The following is a 21799-nucleotide window of genomic DNA, read 5'->3' on the forward strand; positions in this document are numbered from 1 at the left end:
TCTCTATGCCAATATTCAGTTAGTCATAGTAGAATTTTTGAATTTTTGCTTTTGACTACGGGTGAATCTCCAGTTGTCACTGATGATTGTGACCTTGACCTTTCTACAATTCACCATCAAAATGATAAGTTTAATTATTTCAGCTGCTGTGAGAAAAGGCTATAAATGATCTGCAACCAGGAACATCCTATATGCACAGTCTACTAGCTGGGACTCCTTCCTTTCTGTTTACAGATGTGACGTAATGGCGCAAAGACGAATGGCTGCATGCTCGAATTTTATTTTAAAACATTATTACAAGCTTACTGTTGTGAATGGAACATTATTCTAATGTTAATCTAACATTCCTAAAACCTTAGTTTTTGGTTTTGTATAACTTATTCTAAAGTTAATCTAACGTTCCCAGAACGTTAGTTTTTGGTTTATATAACGTTATTCTAACATTAATCTAACGTTCCCAGAATGTTATTCTAACATTAATCTAACTTTCCCAGAATGTTAGTTTTTGGTTCCCAGAACATTATTCTAACATTATTCTAACATTATTCTAACATTCCTAAAACGTTAGTTTTTGGTTTGTATAACGTTACTCTAAAGTTATTCTAACATTCTCATAACATTATTCTACTGTTAATCTAATGTTCCCAGAACGTTAGTTTTTGGTTCCCAGAACATTATTCTAACGTTCCCAAAACGTTAGTTTTTGGTTTGTATAACGTTATTCTAGAGTCAAATCTAACGTTCTCATAACATTATTCTAACGTTAATCTAACATTCCCAGAACATTATTCTAACATTAATCTAATGTTCCCAGAACGTTATTCTAACGATACTCTAACGTTCCTAAAATGTTAGTTTTTGGTTTGTATAACGTTATTCTAGAGTCAAATCTAACGTTCTCATAACATTATTCTAACGTTAATCTAACATTCCCAGAACATTATTCTAACATTAATCTAATGTTCCCAGAACGTTATTCTAACGATACTCTAACGTTCCTAAAATGTTAGTTTTTGGTTTGTATAACATTACTCTAAAGTTAATCTAACATTCTCATAACATTATTCTAATGTTAATCTAACGTTGTAACGATTCGGGACTCATGGTAAGATCCATATGCAGCTTTATTGAAGTGAGGGGGATGATGGGAATTGGAGTCCGGGAAGTGACAGGAATTGACGGTGATCGTGACAAACGTTTTGGTTCCCATAACATTATTGTAACGTTAATCTAACGTTCTCAAAATGTTAGTTTTTGGTTTGTATAACGTTATTCTAACATTAATCTAATGTTCACAGAATGTTATTCTAGTGTTAATCTAATGTTCCCAGAACGTTAGTTTTTGGATCCCAGAACATTATTCTAACATTACTCTAACATTCCTAAAACGTTAGTTTTTTGTTTGTATAACGTTATTCTAAAGTTAATCTAATGTTAATCTAACGTTCCCAGAACGTTAGTTTTTGGTTCCCATAACATTATTCTAATGTTAATCTAATGTTCCCAAAATGTTAGTTTTTGGTTTATATAACGTTATTCTAAAGTTAATCTAACATTTTCATAATTTTATTCTAACGTTATTCTAATGTTCCCAAAATGTTAGGTTTTGGTTTGTATAACGTTATTCCAAAGTTATTCTAACATTCTCATAACGTTATCCCAACTTTCCCAGAACGTTATTCTAACGTTAGTCTAACGTTCCCAGAACGTTTTTGGTTTGCATAACATTATTCTAAAGTTAATCTAACATTCTCATAAAGTTATTCTAATGTTAATCTAACGTATGATTAGCCAGGAAAGTTTTCTTAATATTCCCAGAACGTTAATCTAATGTTCTTAATGTTATTATAACATTTCCAGAATATTAGTTTTTGGTTCCCAGAAGGTTATTTTCAGGGCCTGAGCACCGATGGTGTGAGGACCCTATTGTAATTGCTCAGTCAATTATTATTCTTCTCCGAAATTAATCGCATTTTTGAGAGGCCAAAACATGCTTGAAAACTCATGAAACTTTGCATGTCACCCACTAATTCACTGTTTTCCTAAGGCCACTGGGTGGTGGTGGCCCCAAGTGCGAGGGCCCTTTCATCGCTGCTTGCAGCTTTAATTTTATATTAATTTTTATGAACAAATCTAAATGAACATATTAAACAATTATATTTTTTATGTGTATACTACACAAAAACGCAGTTTTGCGTCATGGCTACGCGATTACGTCACAACATCATTTAGCAACTTTTAGCAACAAATCGACCTGCCTTTAGCAACTTCCTCTGAAAATTAGTTGGCAACGCTGATTATGTTTTCATTAGAGGCTGTTGCTCACAAGTTTTATTCATTTTTGCATCATTGATTCTGTGATTGATCCTGTGGTCTGTTCCAACTATCTAAACCTAGCTTAACATAGCCACACGTACTCATCCTGACTCAGCAGACGTGCATCGGACTAAGCCAGGATACACTGATTCAACTCAAGCCGTGCCTTTTATGTTATCCTGGCTTTCGTAATTCTACTTTTGTGCAATACCCCTCTGATACCAATAGGATTTGTAATTAATTTTGTTTTGAAAATTCTTTGTAATGAAAGAAACAGTAGCAGTAAAACACATCAACAGCAACAAAACAAACCAACAGTCAACAAGCTCTGTCTTTTCTGAAGACCAGCCAGGATTTATACACACTTCCTTTTGTTGAGGACCAATCAGCAGATGATAAGCAGTCTCACCTGGCTGTGCTCAGAGAAAGGAGAAGAAGAAGAAGAAGGGGGAAAGAAAACAGCCTCTACTGCCACCTAGTGGACTAAGGCCCACATAACATACAAAAAGTAAAAGAAATAAAAGATTTTATTTATTTTATTTCTGAATTTATTTGATCAAAAATACAGAAAAAAAAAAACAGTAATATTAAGAAAAGTTAATGGTTTAATGGTTTATAAAAACCATTTTATAAAAGGTAATAATGGTTTTCTATTTTAATATACTTTATTTCTGTGATGCAAAGCTGAATTTTCAGCATCATTACTCCAGTCTTCAGTGCCACATGATCCTTCAGAAATAAATCTAATATGCTGATTTATTATCAATGTTGGAAACATTTTTTGCTGCTTAATATATTGATATGATATTTTTTCCGGATTTTTTGATGAATAAAAAGTTAAAAAAAGAAGAGCATTTATTTAAAATAGAATTTTTTTGTTATAATAGGCCTATACACCATTCAAAAGTTTGGGGTCAGTATTTTTTTCTTTTCTTTTTTTAAAGAAATTAATACTTTTATTCAGCAAGAATGTGTTAAATGATAAAAAGTGATAGTTAAGATTTGTATTGTATTGTATTGTATTTCTATTTCGAATAAATGCTGTTATTTTTAAACTTTTTATTCATCAATGAATCCTGAAAAAAGTATCACAGGTTCCAAAAAAATTAACCAGCACAACTGTTTTCAACATTGTATCAAATCAGCATATTATAATGATTTCTGAAGGAAATTCGGCTTTGCATCACAGAAATAAATTATATTTTAAAGTATATTAAAATAGAAAACAATTATTTTAATTTGTAATAATATTTAACAATATTACTGTTTTGTCTGTATTTTTGATCAAATGAGTATAAGAGACTTCTTTCAAAAACATTAAAAATAATGTTTCCAAACTTTTGACCGGTATTCAACACACACACACACACACACACACACACGGTGAGTATTTTGTGCTGAATCCTATTGAACACAGCAAAGGGCAAATTCCAAACGACATTTTTGCACCCTTGAAGGGCACTTCGAGAATGGGACGCCATTTGAAGGGGTGTTCACGAAGGTGAACCACTGAATACTGCCACGAAGGGATCTTCCACAAGGCCGTTATGCGATGTTAACTTCGAGGAAGTAATTTTATTATTTATGATCATGTGACCCAGCGATTACTCGTGATTCATTCATTTTAAAGGTAGACGGCGGGAGAGTTCGAGTTAACAAAGCCATTCAAGCTGTTTTTTTTTGTATATATAGCTATTTCACACATTTTTGTCATCATGTTATGTTTAAATATGTGTTTAATGTTTAAGTTTCATAGGATATAAATGTGTTTTCTTACAGTTAAAGTTGAGAACAGATAGCCTACACACACACACACACACACACACACACACACACACACACACACACACATATAACATATTTTAAAATGTATCTTTATTTGCAACAGCTAGCTATGTTACAATAATAAGAAATTTCTGTCGTAAGAACAACTAATCAGCTGATGGACACCGTGCTGCGTTGTCATGGGATCGTCCCAGCTCATGCCCTTCGAAGGGAGTAGGGCATAGGGATGCTCCCTTCCGTTTGGAATTTGCCCAATGTTGCACACTACGTTTACATGTTACGTCAGTATGACCAGAGCGTTTCAGACAGGGAAACGATCCATGAGTGAGCAAGCTATTGAATCTTATATATCGTATACTTATTATTTAATGATTTCCGAGTAATAATTCGTTTTAAAACAGAACAATAGTGTTTCTAGTACGGTGCAGTTGTCTCTCACAGTATGTTGTAATGGACGCGAGCAGTTGTGGCACCCCTCCGCGCTCATAATGGTATGCGCCGTATCGCACGCTGACTGGAAACATGTGGCTCACTGTGTTTTTTGGATAGTGGAGGCTCAGTTTGCCGGTTTGTCATGTAGAGAAACATATCGCATCTTTTAGGAAATAAATCAGTGATACAGTCTGTAAAACGACTGAAAGTCAAGAATACACAGTTGTCACCTCGACAGACAGGAACTGAAGGGCCTTTAACGGGCTCTCTGGATCAGACAGGTGAAGCCTGCGACCAGTTATCTTTCAGCTGCTCCAGGTAACTGTTATTTCTTCTTTTTAATCTAAGTAATTCATCAGCTGCACAGATTGTTACGGTTATTCGACAGATTTTGGGGAATTCCAGATTTGCTTGTAAAGTTAGCAGATTGCCACGTTGCAAGCTGGATGCAATGCAGCGGGGCTTATTGCATGACATTGAGAGTTACTTCCTTTGACCCCTCAAGGATCGTGTTCATTTAGAGGTTCTGATCTGTGTGAAATGGATCGTGGGCGTTTAAATCTGTACCGGTGATGTCTGCAACGTGGGCTTGTTGATAGCGCAGTTCGCTTGGCGCCCTCACAGCGGCGCTGCTGAGCCACTTATAAAATGAGAGTTCAGTATGGACCAGTGAAGCCAAAAGAGTCACATAGGGACCCACAACACTGTTTTCAAGGACCCCTGCATATGGTGATCACTTCCTAAAATATAATGAGAACTGTATATTTAAATTATGATGGAATACATACTGTGTGAGAAATATAGAGACACAATGTTTTAAAATGTCTTTGTACTAAGGCCAAAACAAATGATTAAAAATGACTAAAATGTGAATAATTATAAATGTATGTATTATTAAACAATCTGTGCAGCTGAGCGTATTTACTTTGTATGAAAATGGCAACATCTCTTTTATTTTACACATTGTTAAAGTGGGATGTTCAAACCTTAAACATAATTTTAAAAAATGGATTTAGTGTTTTTTTTATTGCAGTTAATAGAATAAAATAACTGTTGTTAATCCAATCATTTCCATTTGCTCTTTATACACTGTATTGTCATTAAGTATAATCAAGCCCAATACTGAATGTGATAATTATTAGTTATGATGAGTCTCAGTGAATGGTCAGTCGGACTCTGGCACTTTGACTTCGGTAAAGTTGGTTTTATATTCGCACATTCGGACTTCTGATAAATTCAGACTTTCCAATAAATGTGCAATAAATTAATGTTTGCGAATTTTAAGCAGCGACATGATATTGACAACCAACGATTGTCAACTTACAACATTTTTCACAGTCGATCAAAATAGGCAAGTATTGTTTTAATGGCATATTTACTTGTGAATGTCCACTGAATGTCCAATGTAGTGTGATTAACAAGGCTATTGAATACGGATGTCCGAATGTGCGAATATAAAACCAACTTTACCGAAGTGGCACTTTGGACCAAGAATGACCCACTGCTGTAGTCTTAGTTCAGCCTAAAGTCTGCCACTGTCAACTATGAACTTTCTCCTCATGTGGCTCTTAAATTCACTCATCTTTTTTTTAAATCTGAATTCAGAGATCATTCCTCTATTGTGTGAGCTGATTGGTCGTGACCATGAGGAGGTGTAAGAATTGTGGGGGGACGGACATTGATGTGGACCAGGCACGGGGTGATGCCGTGTGCATGGGCTGCGGCTCCGTGCTGGAGGACAACATCATCGTTTCCGAGGTAACCTTCGTGGAGAACAGTGGAGGAGGATCGTCTGCCGTGGGGCAGTTTGTTGCTGGTGACTGTGAGTTATAGTTCATATATGCCGCAGACAATGTTTTACTGAATTTGTTCAATTTGTTTTAAAGGCAGGGTAGGTAAAAAATGTATAAAAAACTTTTTTTTCAAAATTTGTTTAAACTTTATTTATATATCAATACATATTTAAAATGTAAGTACTCTGAAAAAGAAAGTATAAAAATCGAGTGTCTGTAGACCTCTCACGACTGTTTTAAAGACAGCTCATTATTTCCATTCACTCCACCCCCTCCCTTCTGGGCTCCTTCCAAAGCCACGCCCCCAAAATGCATGAACGTGCGACTCTGACCACTGAGCTGGAAGACGCATTATTTACCTGAGACGAGCGGAGAGGAAGGAGCACAGTGCATGTAGTGACATCATGTCAGAATCACATGTAATAAAAATAACTTTATAATTATGAGGATAAACATAATTTAATTCGCTAACGAGTTAGTTATCTATAAGGCAAAGCTAAAAACAGGTTGCATGATACACGTTTTTCCATTACCATCATTTACACTGTGATGAAGATGAATTTCGTGTAAGATTCATAACATATACGTTGTTCTACAGATAAACAGAGTAACATACACTCAAATATCAACTCACAACTGCATTGCAGACACAAAATAATAACACACACATACAACAAAGTGTACGACACACACACATACAAGATAAAGACATCAGTAAACATAGGTAGAGAATATAAAAACAAAACAAAGGCGAAAAAAAACGTGCAGGTAAACTTACAGGTGAACATGGTAAAAGAGTTAGACAGAGGGTAAATATAGTTCTAAGAAAAGTTCCTAGATGCGGAGTAACGTTAGGCCTACTATCTGTTAAACATGTATTTAGTTATCTAAAGCAAAAATATGCACAATTCAACACTATAGCTATCATCTTGTGCTAGGCCTATAGATTATTTATCGTCTCTACTACGGCTCGCTAAGTAATGTTATGTTAGCTATATTACGCAGCTACGTGTGCTAATGACACACGCAAGTGGGCAGGTCATGTGTGGCAAAAGGGTGGTTGCCATGGTTGCGAGAGAGTGACAGCCGCCTAAGCCAATCCTATGTTTCGTCCCGGATGGAAATAATGAGCTGTGTTTAATACAGATTAAACGGTCTAGAGTCACTCGATTTTTATACTCTTTTTATCAGAGTTCTTACATTTTAATTATGCATGTATATATATAGAAAGTTTAAACAAATTTGGAACAAAATTTCTTACCTACCCTGCCTTTAATATATTTATAAGGGAATAATTTTGTGAGCTTATGAGCTTAACAAAATTTGTTATCTGTGTGTAGCTCAGAGGATCCGATTGAAAAGCTATAAGATTTTGTCTTTTATTTCACCGTCCATTAGATAGTGTTGTTAGGAACCTTGACTGGAAACAGTTCCAGTTGTCAGCCTGTGTGATCTTCTTTATGTTATTATAATCTGCTTACACTTTTATACAGTGTTCAAGGAATTTCTAGTCTTGGACAAAATTTTAAAGGTGCCCTAGAATCAGAATTTGAATTTTCCTCGGCATAGTTGAATAACAAGAGTTCAGTACATGGAAAAGACATACATTGAGTTTCAAACCCCATTGTTTCCTCCTTCTTATGTAAATCTCATTTGTTTAAAAGACTTCCGGAAAGCACTCGGATCTCAACACTCGGATACTGTTAAATGTGGTTAAAGTTACCATCGTTTCTTACTGTATTCACGGAGATGAGAGTCGTTGCTATTTTCATTTTTAAACACGTGCAGTCTGTATAATGCATAAACACAACTTCATTCTTTATAAATCTCTCCAACAGTGTGTAATGTTAGCTTTAGCCACAGAGCATAGCCTCAAATTCATTCAGAATCAAATGTAAACATCTAAATAAATACTTTACTCACATAATTCGAAGCATGCATACAGCATGCATGACGAACATCTTGTAAAGATCCATTTGAGGGTTATATTAGCTGTGTGAACTTTGTAAATGCGCTGTAATATAGTCGAGAGCTTGTGGGGCAGAGGGAGTGCATCTCTTAAAGGGGCCGTGCTGAAAAAATCAGTGCATAGTTAATGATGCCCCAAAATAGGCAGTTAAAAAAATTAATAAAAAAGAATCTATGGGGTATTTTGAGCTGAAACTTCACAGACACATTCAGGAGACACCTAGGACTTATATTACATCATGTAAAAAAACAATCTAGGGCACCTTTAAGTTTGAACTAAAATGTGCTTTTAATATACTATCTCTGTATTTGATGTATTTAATGTAAAATGTATTTAGATACTACTTATAGTACATTTGAATCCATAGTGTACTACAAGTGGTAACTATATATATTTTTGAAATAGAGAGATAGTATATTAAAAGCACATTTTAGTTCATATTTCATGGTGTCTCAAAATAGTACAGTTGAGTACACTTATTTCGATGTTTTTAAGATGATCTTAAGAAGTACTAAAGAAGAATTTTTAGTATATTAAGTACAAAATTAGTGCACGAAAATAGAGCACTTTAAGTACATTATAGAAGTGTACTTTTTTTTTTCACCTGGGCTGTCCTGAAATCTTCCCATATGTTTGAAAATGTAGTATATTATATATTGTATATTATATTATGTGTTTTATATGCTATATGTTATGTTTGTGTTATAGTCTTATTGTTTGAATCTCTTTTTCTTGATGTACCGTGAGCAAAAATTTGTAGGAACAGTAATACAGCATTTTCTCTGGCAAAAATTAACTGCATGGCAATTATGATATTCTAATATCGATCTAGCTTACTGCAGTGTGCAATTAGTGTCTCATACCAGCCACTGAGCGAACGCACAGAGTAACATTAACTTTCAACACACTAAAATAAATTAGTGTTAGATTGTTTTGACCAAGTAAAACAGTGCTGCGTTATCCCACAGTTTTAATTCATCAGATAACGTGACCTGTATGAGTAGTAATTCAGCACTTGTGGCCATTTCATTAGAAATAAAGAAAATGTGAATTTAAAGGGATCAAACATAACTGTACAAAGGGTTTCAGGTTCAGGGAAGGAGGTAGATGTTAAATGTAACCTTAATCTTAAAATAAACAAAAAAAGAAAAGAAAAGAGCCTCAGCGGCTGACTGCGGCATATAAAATGTGCCAGGCTCTCGGCCCGTCCTGTTTCACACCACAGTAACGTTAATAAATCTTTAATACATTAGCTCTTCCATGAACATGATTTCTGCCTGAGTCCCGGCGGATTGCTTTCTATCGGCTGTGGAGGTGAAGATGACAACTACCATGATTCCATGCTCATCATTGTAATTGTTTTGAATAAGGGACCTCTAGTGCGAAACTTGCATACTGTGCCTTTAAAGGGTTCACCCAAAAATGAAATTTATACTGTGATTTACTCACCCTTAAAGCCATCCTAGGTGTATATGACTTTCTTCTTTCAGCAAAACGCAATCGGAGTTATATTAAAAAATATCCTGGATCTTCCAAGCTTTATAATGGGAGTAAATGACAGTGAACCCTAGATTTTGAAGCCCAAAAAAGTGCATCCATCCATTATAAAAGTAATGCCTACAACTCCAGGGGGTTAATAAGATCCCTCTGAAGCGAACAATGTGTTTTTTTTGTAACAAAAATATCCATATTTATAACTTCATAAACTATAATCACTGGCTTTCAGTAATGGCCGTACGTGAGACTAGTTCTGGCGGAAGAGTGTCCTCTGTCCTCAAATAAATAGGGTTGGGTAACAAACTCAAGCTCCTCTTCTCTTGTATCAAAATCCTCCGACATTTCTCTTTAAAAATTCTTGTTTTAGACTTCTAATTAATGACCAGTGTTTTGTTTTGCTCTCTCCTCTGCGCTTCTGTGTTCGTCAATACTTCATGCGTCGAGCCATAGGTCACTTTTCCACTGGAACTAGACTTGTGTATGGCCATAACCCAGTGTTAACGGTTTATAAAGTTATAAATATGGATATTTTTCTTACAAAATCCCATCATTTCTCTTCAGAAGGCCTTTATTAACCCCCTGGAGCCGTATGGATTGCATTTTTGGTGTATGGATGCGCTTTTTTGGGCTTCACAATCTGAGTTTACTCCTGTTCACTTCCGTCATAAAGCTTAGAAGAGCCAGGATATTTTTTTTTAATATAACTCACATTGTGTTTGACGAAAAGAAGAAAGTCATATACACCTAGGATGGCTTGAGGGTGAGTAAATTGAGATAATTTTCATTTTTGGATAAACTAACCCTTTAAGGCCCGGTTTTACAGACAAGACAGATTAAACCAGGATTAGGCCTTAGTTAAAGGATTAGTTCACTTTCAAATAAAATTTTCCTGATAATTTACTCACCCCCATGTCATCCAAGATGTTTATGTCTTTCTTTCTTCAGTTGAAAAGAAATTAAGGTTTTTGATGAAAACATTCCAGGATTATTCTCCTTATAGTGGACTTCAATGGCCTCCAAACGGTTGAAGGTCAAAATTACAGTTTCAGTGCAGCTTCGAAGGGCTTTAAATCATACCAGACGAGGAATAAGGGTCTTATCTAGCGAAACGATTGGTCATTTTCGAAAATAATGTAAATGTATATGCTTTATATAAACAAATGATCGCCTTCCAAGTGGTTCCGCCAAAACCGCACTTTCGTATTCTTCAAAAATCTTACGCTGTATGTCCTACGCCTTCCCTATTCAACTTACGGAACGAACGCGGCGCCAGTTCCATTTTTTTCCGTAAGTATCGTTTAAACCCCTTTGAAGCTGCACTGAAACAGTAATTTTGACCTTCAACCGTTTGGGCTCCATTTAAGTCCACTTTAAGGAGAATATTCCTGGAATGTTTTCATCAAAAACCTTAATTTCTTTTCGACTGAAGAAAGAAGGACATGGACATCTTAGATGACATGGGGGTGAGTAAATTATCAGGAACATTTTATTTGAAAGTGAAGTAATCCTTTAAATTAGGACATTTAAGTAGCTTTTATAAATGTGCCTTAGAAAAAAAACATTACTGGTGTGAATCTTGAGACAAAACAATGGCACTGACATATTTTAAGACAATTAAGGACAGCTCAAACATGCATTTTAGTCTGGGACTAGTCTTAAGTCTAGTCTGTGAAACAGGCCATAAATGGGATGAGAGTTTTGTTTTTTTTGTTTTTTTTTAACTGCTGTACTGTCTTTGAACACCAGATGGCTGCCAAGTTACTTTTTTTAAACTAATGTGCTGCAATGGGTGTTACACTCAACAAACTTCAGTATTCTGTAAAACAGGTTGCATGACTTTCTGTTCAAGTCTTTTGCATGTGCTTCGTTAAATATAGTGCTGTTTTACTCTGGATACCTTCAAAGGAGCTACCAAAGATGAGCTTAACCGATGCCATATCTAAAAAGTTTTTTATTATTTTTCTTTCTCTTATTAACATGCAGATATTAAAATTGAATAAAACACTGGCAAGAATAAAAATAGCCATCTATATTAGCTGATTACCTTAAAAGTCCTTAGATATCACTGTCAGTTCATACTGCATTTTAACATTTTCTCTGACAAGCAGATGAGACATGTTTTCCTGTTTGTTCATGTGACGTTCGACATAAAGCCTATGAAAACTTTTATAGTGGAAGCTGCCTTTCACCACCTCATCTAGTTTTAAGCATGGCGAGCATTGATTTTGAATATAAGTGTTGTTTTCTAAGATAATTCATTTTAAGTATTGGATAAGATAAAGAGTACTAGGCAAGGCAAGTTTATTATATAGCACACTATACACAATGGTAATACAAAGTGCTTCATAGGCATAATAAAAACAAACTAAAGATGTTTCAAATCCTTTAAGAACATACAAATATTAATGGAAAGAGATAAATTAAAACAAATAAGAATAAACCAAAAGTACTGATAAAAGGACATAAAACATACTATAATGCTTAGTTATGAAAAGTACATTTTTCTGTTCTCATAATATTAGTGTTACTAATATATTTTATTTTTGCTTTGTTGCAGCATCTGGAACTGTGCCATCATTGGGAGGAAATTTCCACACTGGGGTTGGGAGGGAGTCCAGAGCTGCCACTCTACAGAATGGTGAGCATTCATATACAGTATTTGCCATTCATGAAGAATTCATATGTCCTTCGTATAGCCTTCATTTACACTTCATGACAGTCAGAAAACAGACGTAAAGCATAGACACTACCATTCAAAAGTTTGGAATCAGTAAGACTTATCTTTTATATTTTTTAAATATTCCTATGCCACTAAAGCCACATTTATTTGATCAAAAATACAGTAAAAACAGTGATGTTGTGAAATATCATTACAATTTAAAATAACTGTTTTCTATTTTAATATACTTTAAAATGCAATTTATTCCTGTTATGACAAAGCTGAATTTTCAGCATCATTACTCCAGTCTTCAGTGTCACATGATCCTTCAGAAATCATTCTAATATGCTGATTTGGTGCTCAAGAAACATTTCTCACTGTTATCAATGTTGAAAACAGTTAATGTTTTTGTGGAAATCGAGATAATTCTTTGATTAATAGAAAGTTCAAACGAACAGCATCCAAACAGAGCTCTTTTGTAACATTATAAATGTCTTTACTGTCACTTTTGGCCATTTTAATGCGTCTATGCATGCATCAATTTCTTTCAGGAAAAAAATCATAGTGATCCCAAATGTTTTAATGGTAGTGCATATAACTTTTCTTTCTATGTGACATACTTAAGGCATCCATAAACCCTTCATATGACTTTCCTTAATTTCTCATAAGAGGGCGTTTGTGAAGTAGGCTAAATATTTTAATTGCTTTCTTAATCGTTTTGATTCCTTCATACAGCGCTATAGATGTTAATTTTTTTTCCTTAATCATACAAATTTCATATTCTTTGGCATTAGATGTATATCATTGTAAAGTCTATATTGTGCTTTTTTATTAAAGGGTTAAATTTTTCTAAACATTTCCTGTAAATGAGATGGTACCATACGTCACTGAAAGCTTGTGCAATATTGTGTATCAGAATATGTCCATAATATTCTATTTAATTAAACTACATGCTTGAGCAAGATATTAACTATATGCGTTCTGTTTATAAGAAAGGGGGATTCTTTGGAAGCTGTGGGCTTGTGTAATGTGGTTTCAAGTTAAGCGTGTGAGGTTCATTTCAGCCAGATGGTAATGGTTGTTTTTAAAAGAGGCTTATTAAGGCTGAGAAGTCAGAAGGTGTGGTGGGTTTATGTGCTTTTGTGTAGTAACCGATGAATCAGTTTGGTCAGACAACCGTATGGTCTGTGTGTGTGCTGGGAGGGAAATGCGGAGGCCACTTTATTTGTGTGTGTGTGTGTGTGGGAATGTACACGTGTGATTAATGGCCTCATGTCTGCATCGAGATTTATACTATCTGTGTGTGGTGAGAGAACAAAAGTTGCTCTGTGAGATCTTGAATCTGTATAAACAGACCTGCTTTCAGCTTGAAGATGCTCTCCTCCCATTCTGAAGGGCCAAACAGCCCGTCCACAGCAGGTGCTCATATATAATGTAACTAGACCTTTACTTTGTAGTCAATATGTAATTTGATTATGGTTAAACTATCAGTTTTTGGTGTTAACTTCAAGAATAGTAGAGGTGTTGTATAAGCATTACATATAGTTGACTGCACATTAAACTGGGTGGAAAATGCAACAACAAAAAACGCACTTCACCTTTAGATTTAGCTCTTGAAGTTGGGATGAAATGAAAATTCTTAACTATTTTCTAAATGCATGTTATAGATCTTATTGTAACTGATTCATCTGTGCATATTTTATTTTTACCATTTTTTTTTTTTTTTTTTTTTTTTTTTTTTTTTGACCTTGTAACTTTTTAATCAAAATGTCATAACTGGATCTTCCAGTAAAAGCAACAGTGATAATTCATGCACTGGCCAATGTTTAGTCTCCTTTTCAGACTGACTTACACCAAACTTTTCAGTTTTATTCCTATCTATATTTTGAAGTTTTTTAGGGGGTTTGTTCATTTAAAATACTGTGTATTTTAAATATATTTGCAAAGTAATTTATTCCTGTGATGCAAAGCTGAATTTTCAGCATGTATCCAGTCTTCATTCACATGATCCTTCAGAAATCATTCTAATATGCTGATTTGCTGCTCAATAAACATTTATGATTATTTTCAATGTTGAAAACAGTTGTGTACTTTTTTTTCAGGATTCCTTGATGAATAGAAAGTTCAAAAGAACAGCATTTATCTGAAATACAAAGCTTCTGTAGCATTATACACTACCGTTCAAAAGTTTGGGGTCAGTAAGAATTTTTATTTTTTTTTTTGAAAATAAATTAAAGAAATGAATACTTTTATTCAGCAAGGATGATTAAATCAATCAAAAGTGGCATAAAGACATTTATAATGTTACAAAAGATTAGATTTCAGATAAACACTGTTCTTTTGAACTTTCTATTCATCAAATAATCCTGAAAAAAAATATTGTACACAAATATTTTGTACAATTGTACACATTAAATGTTTCTTGAGCAGCAGATCAGCATATTAGAATGATTTCTGAAGGATCATGTGACACTGAAGACTGGAGTAACGATGCTGAAAATTCAGCTTTGCATCACAGGAATAAATTACTTTGTGAAATATATTCAAATAGAAAACAGTTATTTTAAATTGTAATAATATTTCACAATATTACTGTTTTTTACTGTATTTTTAATTAAATAAATGTAGCCTTGGTGAGCAGACGAAACTTCTTTTAAAAACATTAAAAATCTTAGTGGTTCCAAACTTTTGGACTGTACTGTATATTTTGAAGTTTTTTAGGGGGTTTGTTCATATACTATTTGCCTAATTTATGTATTATTTTATTCCTAAAAACATGGTGAAAATTGATCCCCCTGGCTGTTGCCAATATTTTTTTGATTTATGGAGTGATTAAAATAGATAACCACAATTTTTAACTTTTAACTGTTAACAAAATGAAGCAAGAATTTTGCACCTGGCTTTATCCAATATTCAGATTCCCATTCTGGATTACCCCCAATAATCTGTTACATTCAAATGTACATCACAATACGGAAGAAAAGATCTGTCACTACTTCTGACTTGGAAAAACATGGAAATCAGGAATAATCTATGAGGCAAAGGTCTTTCTCTCTGTCTGGTTTAATAAACAGAAGTTATTAAAAAAAGGCATATTTCTTCAAATGTTCTTTGTGTGTTTGATTGTTTGATTTAAACTAGGGGTGTAACGGTTCTCGGTAAAAAAATCTAACCGTGCCGTTCTCAACCCATGGTTCGGCACTCACTTGCACGTTCATCTCAAATCATGTTCAGTATCAGTGTACTGGATCCATTCATTATGTCTTAAAGTGACAGCAGCCTAATATTCCTGCTGTCTTTGTGACACAAGTCAAGGAAATCACTCACTGCTCTTGACTGAATAGCTTTTGAAACTTTAATAATGATTAATCTTTAATTTATTCTAGATTAAATGCAATGTTGTTTTACATTTGATTACTTTAATTTCTGTACCTGAAAACTATTGTTAGATGTGTGAAAACCCCAAAAAGCACTGTTAATTTTATTTGTATCTTCGCTCAGTAATCCTGAACATGGCACATACCAAACTGTACCGAAACCGTGACCCTTAAACCGTGATAAAATCCGAACCGTGAGTCATTTGAACCATTACACTCCTAATGTAAACACAACATAGAGTTGGACTAGCAACCTAAAGTTCGTTGGTTTCACCCCAAGAAGGGGCAAACCAGGAGATTTTACAAATTGTGTGTTTCCACAATTAACTTTTAAGGGGATAAACCTGCTGTAAATGTGCTTGAAAAAAAGGCTGACTGTGGTGTTTTTGGTTGTGTTTTACTTAGCTAAGCGACAGATAAACCATCTTGGTCATCAGCTACAAATGAATCAGCACTGTCTGGACACTGCCTTCAACTTTTACAAGATGGCACTCTGCAAGCATCTGACCAGAGGACGCAAATCATCCCATGTCATCGCCGCCTGCCTCTACCTCGTCTGCCGGACAGAGGGAACGCCTCGTATCCTTTAGCCATGAGGTGATGGAAGCACTTAGAGAGAAAATAAAAAGTCTGTTATTGAGGGTTTTACACCATGAATGGTGAAGTAGATGATAAATTATTCATATAATGTGGTGCATCCATGTTTGTGTCGATTGGTTTTTACTGTAGGTTAAGGCCTGTTCACACCAAGAACGATAACTATAATGATATCTATTTTATTGTCCACACTGGCTAACGATATTGTTCTGTTTATTCTAACGCTGCAGTTATGTCCTCTGCTGCTTTAAATGCTCGAGCAGGATGGATTCTGATTGGCTGGCTGACAATGTTTTTATCGTTTATCAGCTGGAAAAAAAAATATTCTGAAAGTGATTCCAATTATATTGTTTCTCTGTGCTGTTATAGATGTGGTGTGGACTCTGCTATTCTTTTATATTTCAAATGATTTTTAAAACTATATTGTTATCATCTTTGGAGTGAATGGGCCTTTAGAGAGTAAAATACAGTTCAATGATGGGCAGCTGTTTGCAACAGTGAAGAGCTGCTCCCAATCCCAGCATAATGTTAGATGTCACGGATTACATAAACTCAACACTATTTTGACGTTTCTACAATCTTATCTTTTTGTCAGTCTGACAATGGGATTTAAAATGATGCTGCTTCAATATTTTTATCATGTATTTGTCTTGTAGTTTTTCAGATATTATGACTATATTTGCAATAATATACTAAAGGTACGGCAAAGTCCCTTTAAGACAAGTCATTTCACTCGGCGGCCATCTTTGAAACGCCTCTCGGGCATCCTGGGCATCATGCAATCTCTTTGAATGGGGAAACATCAAATTCTCCAAAACTGTTCGCCAACCTTACGATTAAATTTCATATTTGAAATCACCAATGAAATCTAACAACAACCGGCTCATAAATTTAGTTTCTAAACGCTCGAATCATGAAAAAAAAACTATTTTTCAGGCTGGATCAAGCTAATGCGCATGCGCAGACCTAAATGCACATCTCTTCGGAGGCGCGCGTCTGACTGTTTCTATAGAAACCGGTGATTCTAAGACTCAGTCGGCGATTGGCTCTTATTTAGAAGGCGGGACTTATTCCGCCATATTGCACGTTACACTTTCTCCCATTCAAAACAATACGAGTGACACATCTTTAGTCTTTGGGTACGGTCATGTTTACCATTGGTTGGCCAATTTTCACAGGCAAAAATCCAGTCATTCCAGTAAGAATTATTGAACGCAATCAGGAAAAGTTTTTCCCACACAGATTTTGCAATAGGTTCAAGTTGGTCACGTGAATTTGCAGCAGAAAGCTGCTTGTTTGAGCTGGGCTTCATAAATCCCTACACTATTGCCAATAGACAGTAGACCTTTTTTTGCCTGCAGAATTTCGTCGAACATGCTATTTTTATTATTCCTGCAGAATATAGTATGTGTATTGTGCACTGTATACAAATACCCAGATGACCTAGTACATCTGGTAATTGCATAGTTTACAACATAGCACACTGTCTTGATCTCCCATTTCCAGTGTGGTGAATGAATTGATGGTAATTACAGCTGCGTTCTCTATTTTGACTAATTACTTGATTGAACTACAAAGAGTTGCGAAAGTAGCGGTTTGTCATTGTGTGCTATGTGCCTGCCACTTGATGAGGTCATTTGATACCAGTGTAGCTTATTACTGTTTGAAACATTTATAAGGGTATAATGATTACTTTCCTAATACTTCAAATAGAATGCGAAATATACAGTGTAGTATTTAGTAAGTAGTTTGCTAGTAATGCTCTTGTTCTGCATAGTTTGTACACCATATACGTATATATAATATATAAAATATGGAGAGAGAATGCAAAATAGCATAAACAAAAAGATATGGTGACTCAGATCCATGGAAAGAAGCTGAAGCTGAAGCGGTAGGTACGGAAGAAGAGAGGTTGAGCAAGAGAGGCCCTCTGTGAGGGTAGATGGTCAAAGGTGTTAGTCAGTCGTCTTGATTTGGTCTCCTCACGTACATCTGTCTGCATTCCACACCGCACACAAACACTCACAGCGTCTGATGCTTAGTCATATAGCCTTGGTTCTCCCGTGTGTGAACACTCATGCTTATTTTTGTAATAATCATCCTACACTCTCACACTGACTCACTGAGTCAGAGTCTAACTTAGGTTGTTATCTTTAATGTGTTTGTGCATAAAATAATTTGCTTCCTGTTTAGCCTACGCTTCAGAAAAACCTCATCTGGTGTCCGAGACGGGATCTCTCACTTATAAGCGAGTTGGCTTTTCCAGAGGGTTTATGTGTGTTCAAAGAGAAGCAGGAAATAAGGCAGGGTGTGTCTCTCAGGAGACTGCATTAGGCCTGTATTACACAAAAAAGTCGACTGGAGCACCCCGCTTTAGTTTATTATAGTTTGTGTTGTTTTCTGCCTGGCAGTTAGTGCACATCCTCCAGCATTTTGCCTAATGCGGTGCAAGTTCAAATATGGATCATCATGACAGTAGATTTCTCTACTATTCCTCACTTCCTACAATAAAAAAGCAGCGAATAGATCTATATAATTGTTTTTTTAAGGCAAGGTGGGTATGAATGTGCTGTCTTTCTAATTATAATTGACATCCACCAGCATAAGGTGTGGTAGATAGCAATGTTCACGGATGGATGAATGGATGGATGTTTAATTGCACCAGCTGTTATATTTAGTTATATTATAACTGTTATATTCAGATGTTATAACTTTAATGCATATTAGGTGATTTTATTCAGCTTTCATCTGCCTTCTACAATGCTGATCGCTTTCACTTGTTCAAAAACAAATAGAGGCAACAATCTTTCTGTCTGTCTGAGATTATGCAACGTACATGTTCAGTTAGACGTCTAGTAGGGTTATATAAGAACTCATGAGAGAGCTTTCACTTTTTGCCCAGGAGGAAAAGGGATATTTGTGTGCAGGGTTGGGAAGGTTACTTTTAGAATGTATTTCACTACAGATTACAAAGTACATGCTTTAAAGGGTTAGTTCACCCAAAAATGAAAATTCTGTCATTTATTACTCGCCCTCATGCCGTTCCACACCCGTAAGACCTTCGTTAATCTTCTGAACACAAATTAAGATATTTTAGTTGAAATCCGATAGCTCCGTGAGGCCTCCATAGGGAGCAATGGACACTTCCTCTCTCAAGATCCATAAAGGTACTAAAAACATATTTAAATCAGTTCATGTGAGTACAGTGGTTCAATATTAATATTGTAAAGCGACGAGAATATTTTTGGAGCGCCTAAAAAACAAAATAACGACTTATTTAGTGACGGCCGATTTCAAAGCACTGCTTCATGAAGCTTCGGAGCATAAATTAAGGTCTTACGGGTGTGGAACGGCATGAGGCTGAGTAAAAAATGACAGAAATTTCATTTTTGGGTGAACTAACCCTTTAATCTAAATACTTTAGAATACTTTGAAATACTTAACACAAAGGACCATATTAACTTGATGTTCTGTTTTAAGTTTACAACCTGTAAATAAAAATTACCTCTACCCACCAGGATTTGGTTTTCCACTGAATTGTATTTTTAAAAAATACAAAATACAAAATATGTCAGCAATTTATTAGACAATAACCTATGTGTTGATAAAGAATTTTAGTGAGCTTGTGCATTATGCAGTATTTTCTATGCGGGCGCGTCGGTTCTCCTCTTTGTGTCCGTATTTAGCGTGTGCCTGTGTTAACGTCCTGTTGACATTTTTTGTAATAATTGAAATATTTACTAAGCAGTTTGTTTGCAAGCCTGGAATAAAGATAAACCAAAATAAAACAAAAAAACTGGATTTATGACCAGTGGAGTGGACTACTGCATCTCTATTTTTGATCATGAACTCGAGTACGCGCCATACGTTAACACTTGGAATTAATTAAGATTTAAAGTTTGTCTGTAAAGTACACCAAGAAATTGGCTTTATAAAACATTATTTAACGCATGATTAATTGGTTGTTAATTCTATGAGGATTTTGTGTTATTTTTCAGACCTATACATTCTTATAAATATTAAAGGTGCCATCGAATGAAAAATTGAATTTACCTCTTGAATAACAAGAGTTCCGTACATGGAAATGACATACAGTGAGTCTCAAACTCCATTGTTTCCACCTTCTTGTGTAAATCTCATTTGTTTAAAAGACCTTTGAAAAACAGGCGAATCTCAACATAACACCGACTGTTACGTAACAGTTGGGATCATTATTATGCATGACCCCAATATTTGCATATGCCAGCCCATGTTCAAGCATTATGAAAGGCATTACACAAGGGCAAAACATCTGGATCTGTGCACAGCTGAATCATCAGACTAGGTAAGTAAGCAAGGTAATAGCGAAAAATGGCAGATGGAGCAATAATAACTGTCATGATCCATGATATCATGATATTTTTAGTGATATTTGTAGATTGTCTTTCTAAATGTTTCGTTAGCATGTTGCTAATGTACTGTTACATATGGTTAAAGTTACCATTGTTTATTACTATATTCACGTAGACAAGACTGTCGTTATTTTAATTTTTTAAACACTTGCAGTCTGTATAATTCATAAACACAACTTAATTCTTTATAAATCTCTCCAACAGTGTGTAATTTTAGCTTAAGCCATGAAGCACTATCAAACTCATTCAGAATCAAATGTAAACATACAAATAAATACTATACTTACACGATCCGATGCATGCATACAGCATGAATGACGAACACTTTGTAAAGATCCATTTTGAGGGTTACATTAGCTGTGTGAACTTTGTTTAAATGCTTTTAAGGCAGTCGAGAGCTCGGGGGCTGGGGAGCGTGAGATTTAAAGGGGCCGTGCGCTAAATCGGTGCATATGTAATTATGGCTGAAAATAGGCAGTTAAAAAAATGAATTTAAAAAAAATCTATGGGGTATTTTGAGCTGAAACTTCACAGACACATTCAGGGGACACCTTAGACTTATATTACATCTTGTTAATCTATGATAACCATACAAAGCTCAACGTACGAGTAAATAGGAAAATAAGGAGTAAATAAGGAAAATAACATTTTCAAAGACCAAGAACCGCTTATAGGCCTACCTCAAGATGCTTTTCCAGATTAGATGTTGAATCCTGAAGCCGATAGAAGTTTTGTTGCATGTAGACATAGCTTGCATTGCACTATGATGTTACTGTACATCCTTTTTCATGTTTATAAGTAAAACTGTCTTTGAATTTCCACAAGAGAAATGCATTATGCCTTGTTTTCCCATCCATTTTTTGCGTGCGATCTCATGTCTGCCCTCTGCAGGTTGCTAATATCTGAACGGGCTGCGCGCGTTTTAAAAAAAAAAAAAAGAATCATCAACATTGGCTCGTTGGTTAAAAATCCTCAAACAGCTT

The 21799-nt window shown here is 35.1% G+C and overlaps 1 protein-coding gene across 2 annotated transcripts in view; it reads left to right on the top strand.

Moving 5' to 3' along the window:
- Positions 1–4271: 4271 nt before the first annotated feature.
- brf1a (BRF1 RNA polymerase III transcription initiation factor subunit a) overlaps positions 4272–21799 on the top strand; it is a 62351-nt gene continuing 44823 nt past the window's right edge. The window contains exons 1-4 of one of the 2 annotated variants that reach the window (XM_048205381.1): positions 4272–4851; positions 6139–6355; positions 12350–12430; positions 16234–16407. In XM_048205381.1, coding sequence (XP_048061338.1) covers positions 6178–6355; positions 12350–12430; positions 16234–16407 — 433 coding nt within the window. In that variant the 5' untranslated portion in view covers positions 4272–4851; positions 6139–6177. Of the gene's footprint in view, positions 4852–6138; positions 6356–12349; positions 12431–16233; positions 16408–21799 lie in introns of those variants that run through there. The other variant, XM_048205382.1, reaches the window with a different exon arrangement.

This window comes from Megalobrama amblycephala, linkage group LG10 (assembly GCF_018812025.1).
Source record: "Megalobrama amblycephala isolate DHTTF-2021 linkage group LG10, ASM1881202v1, whole genome shotgun sequence".
Classification (NCBI taxonomy): Eukaryota; Metazoa; Chordata; class Actinopteri; order Cypriniformes; family Xenocyprididae; genus Megalobrama; species Megalobrama amblycephala.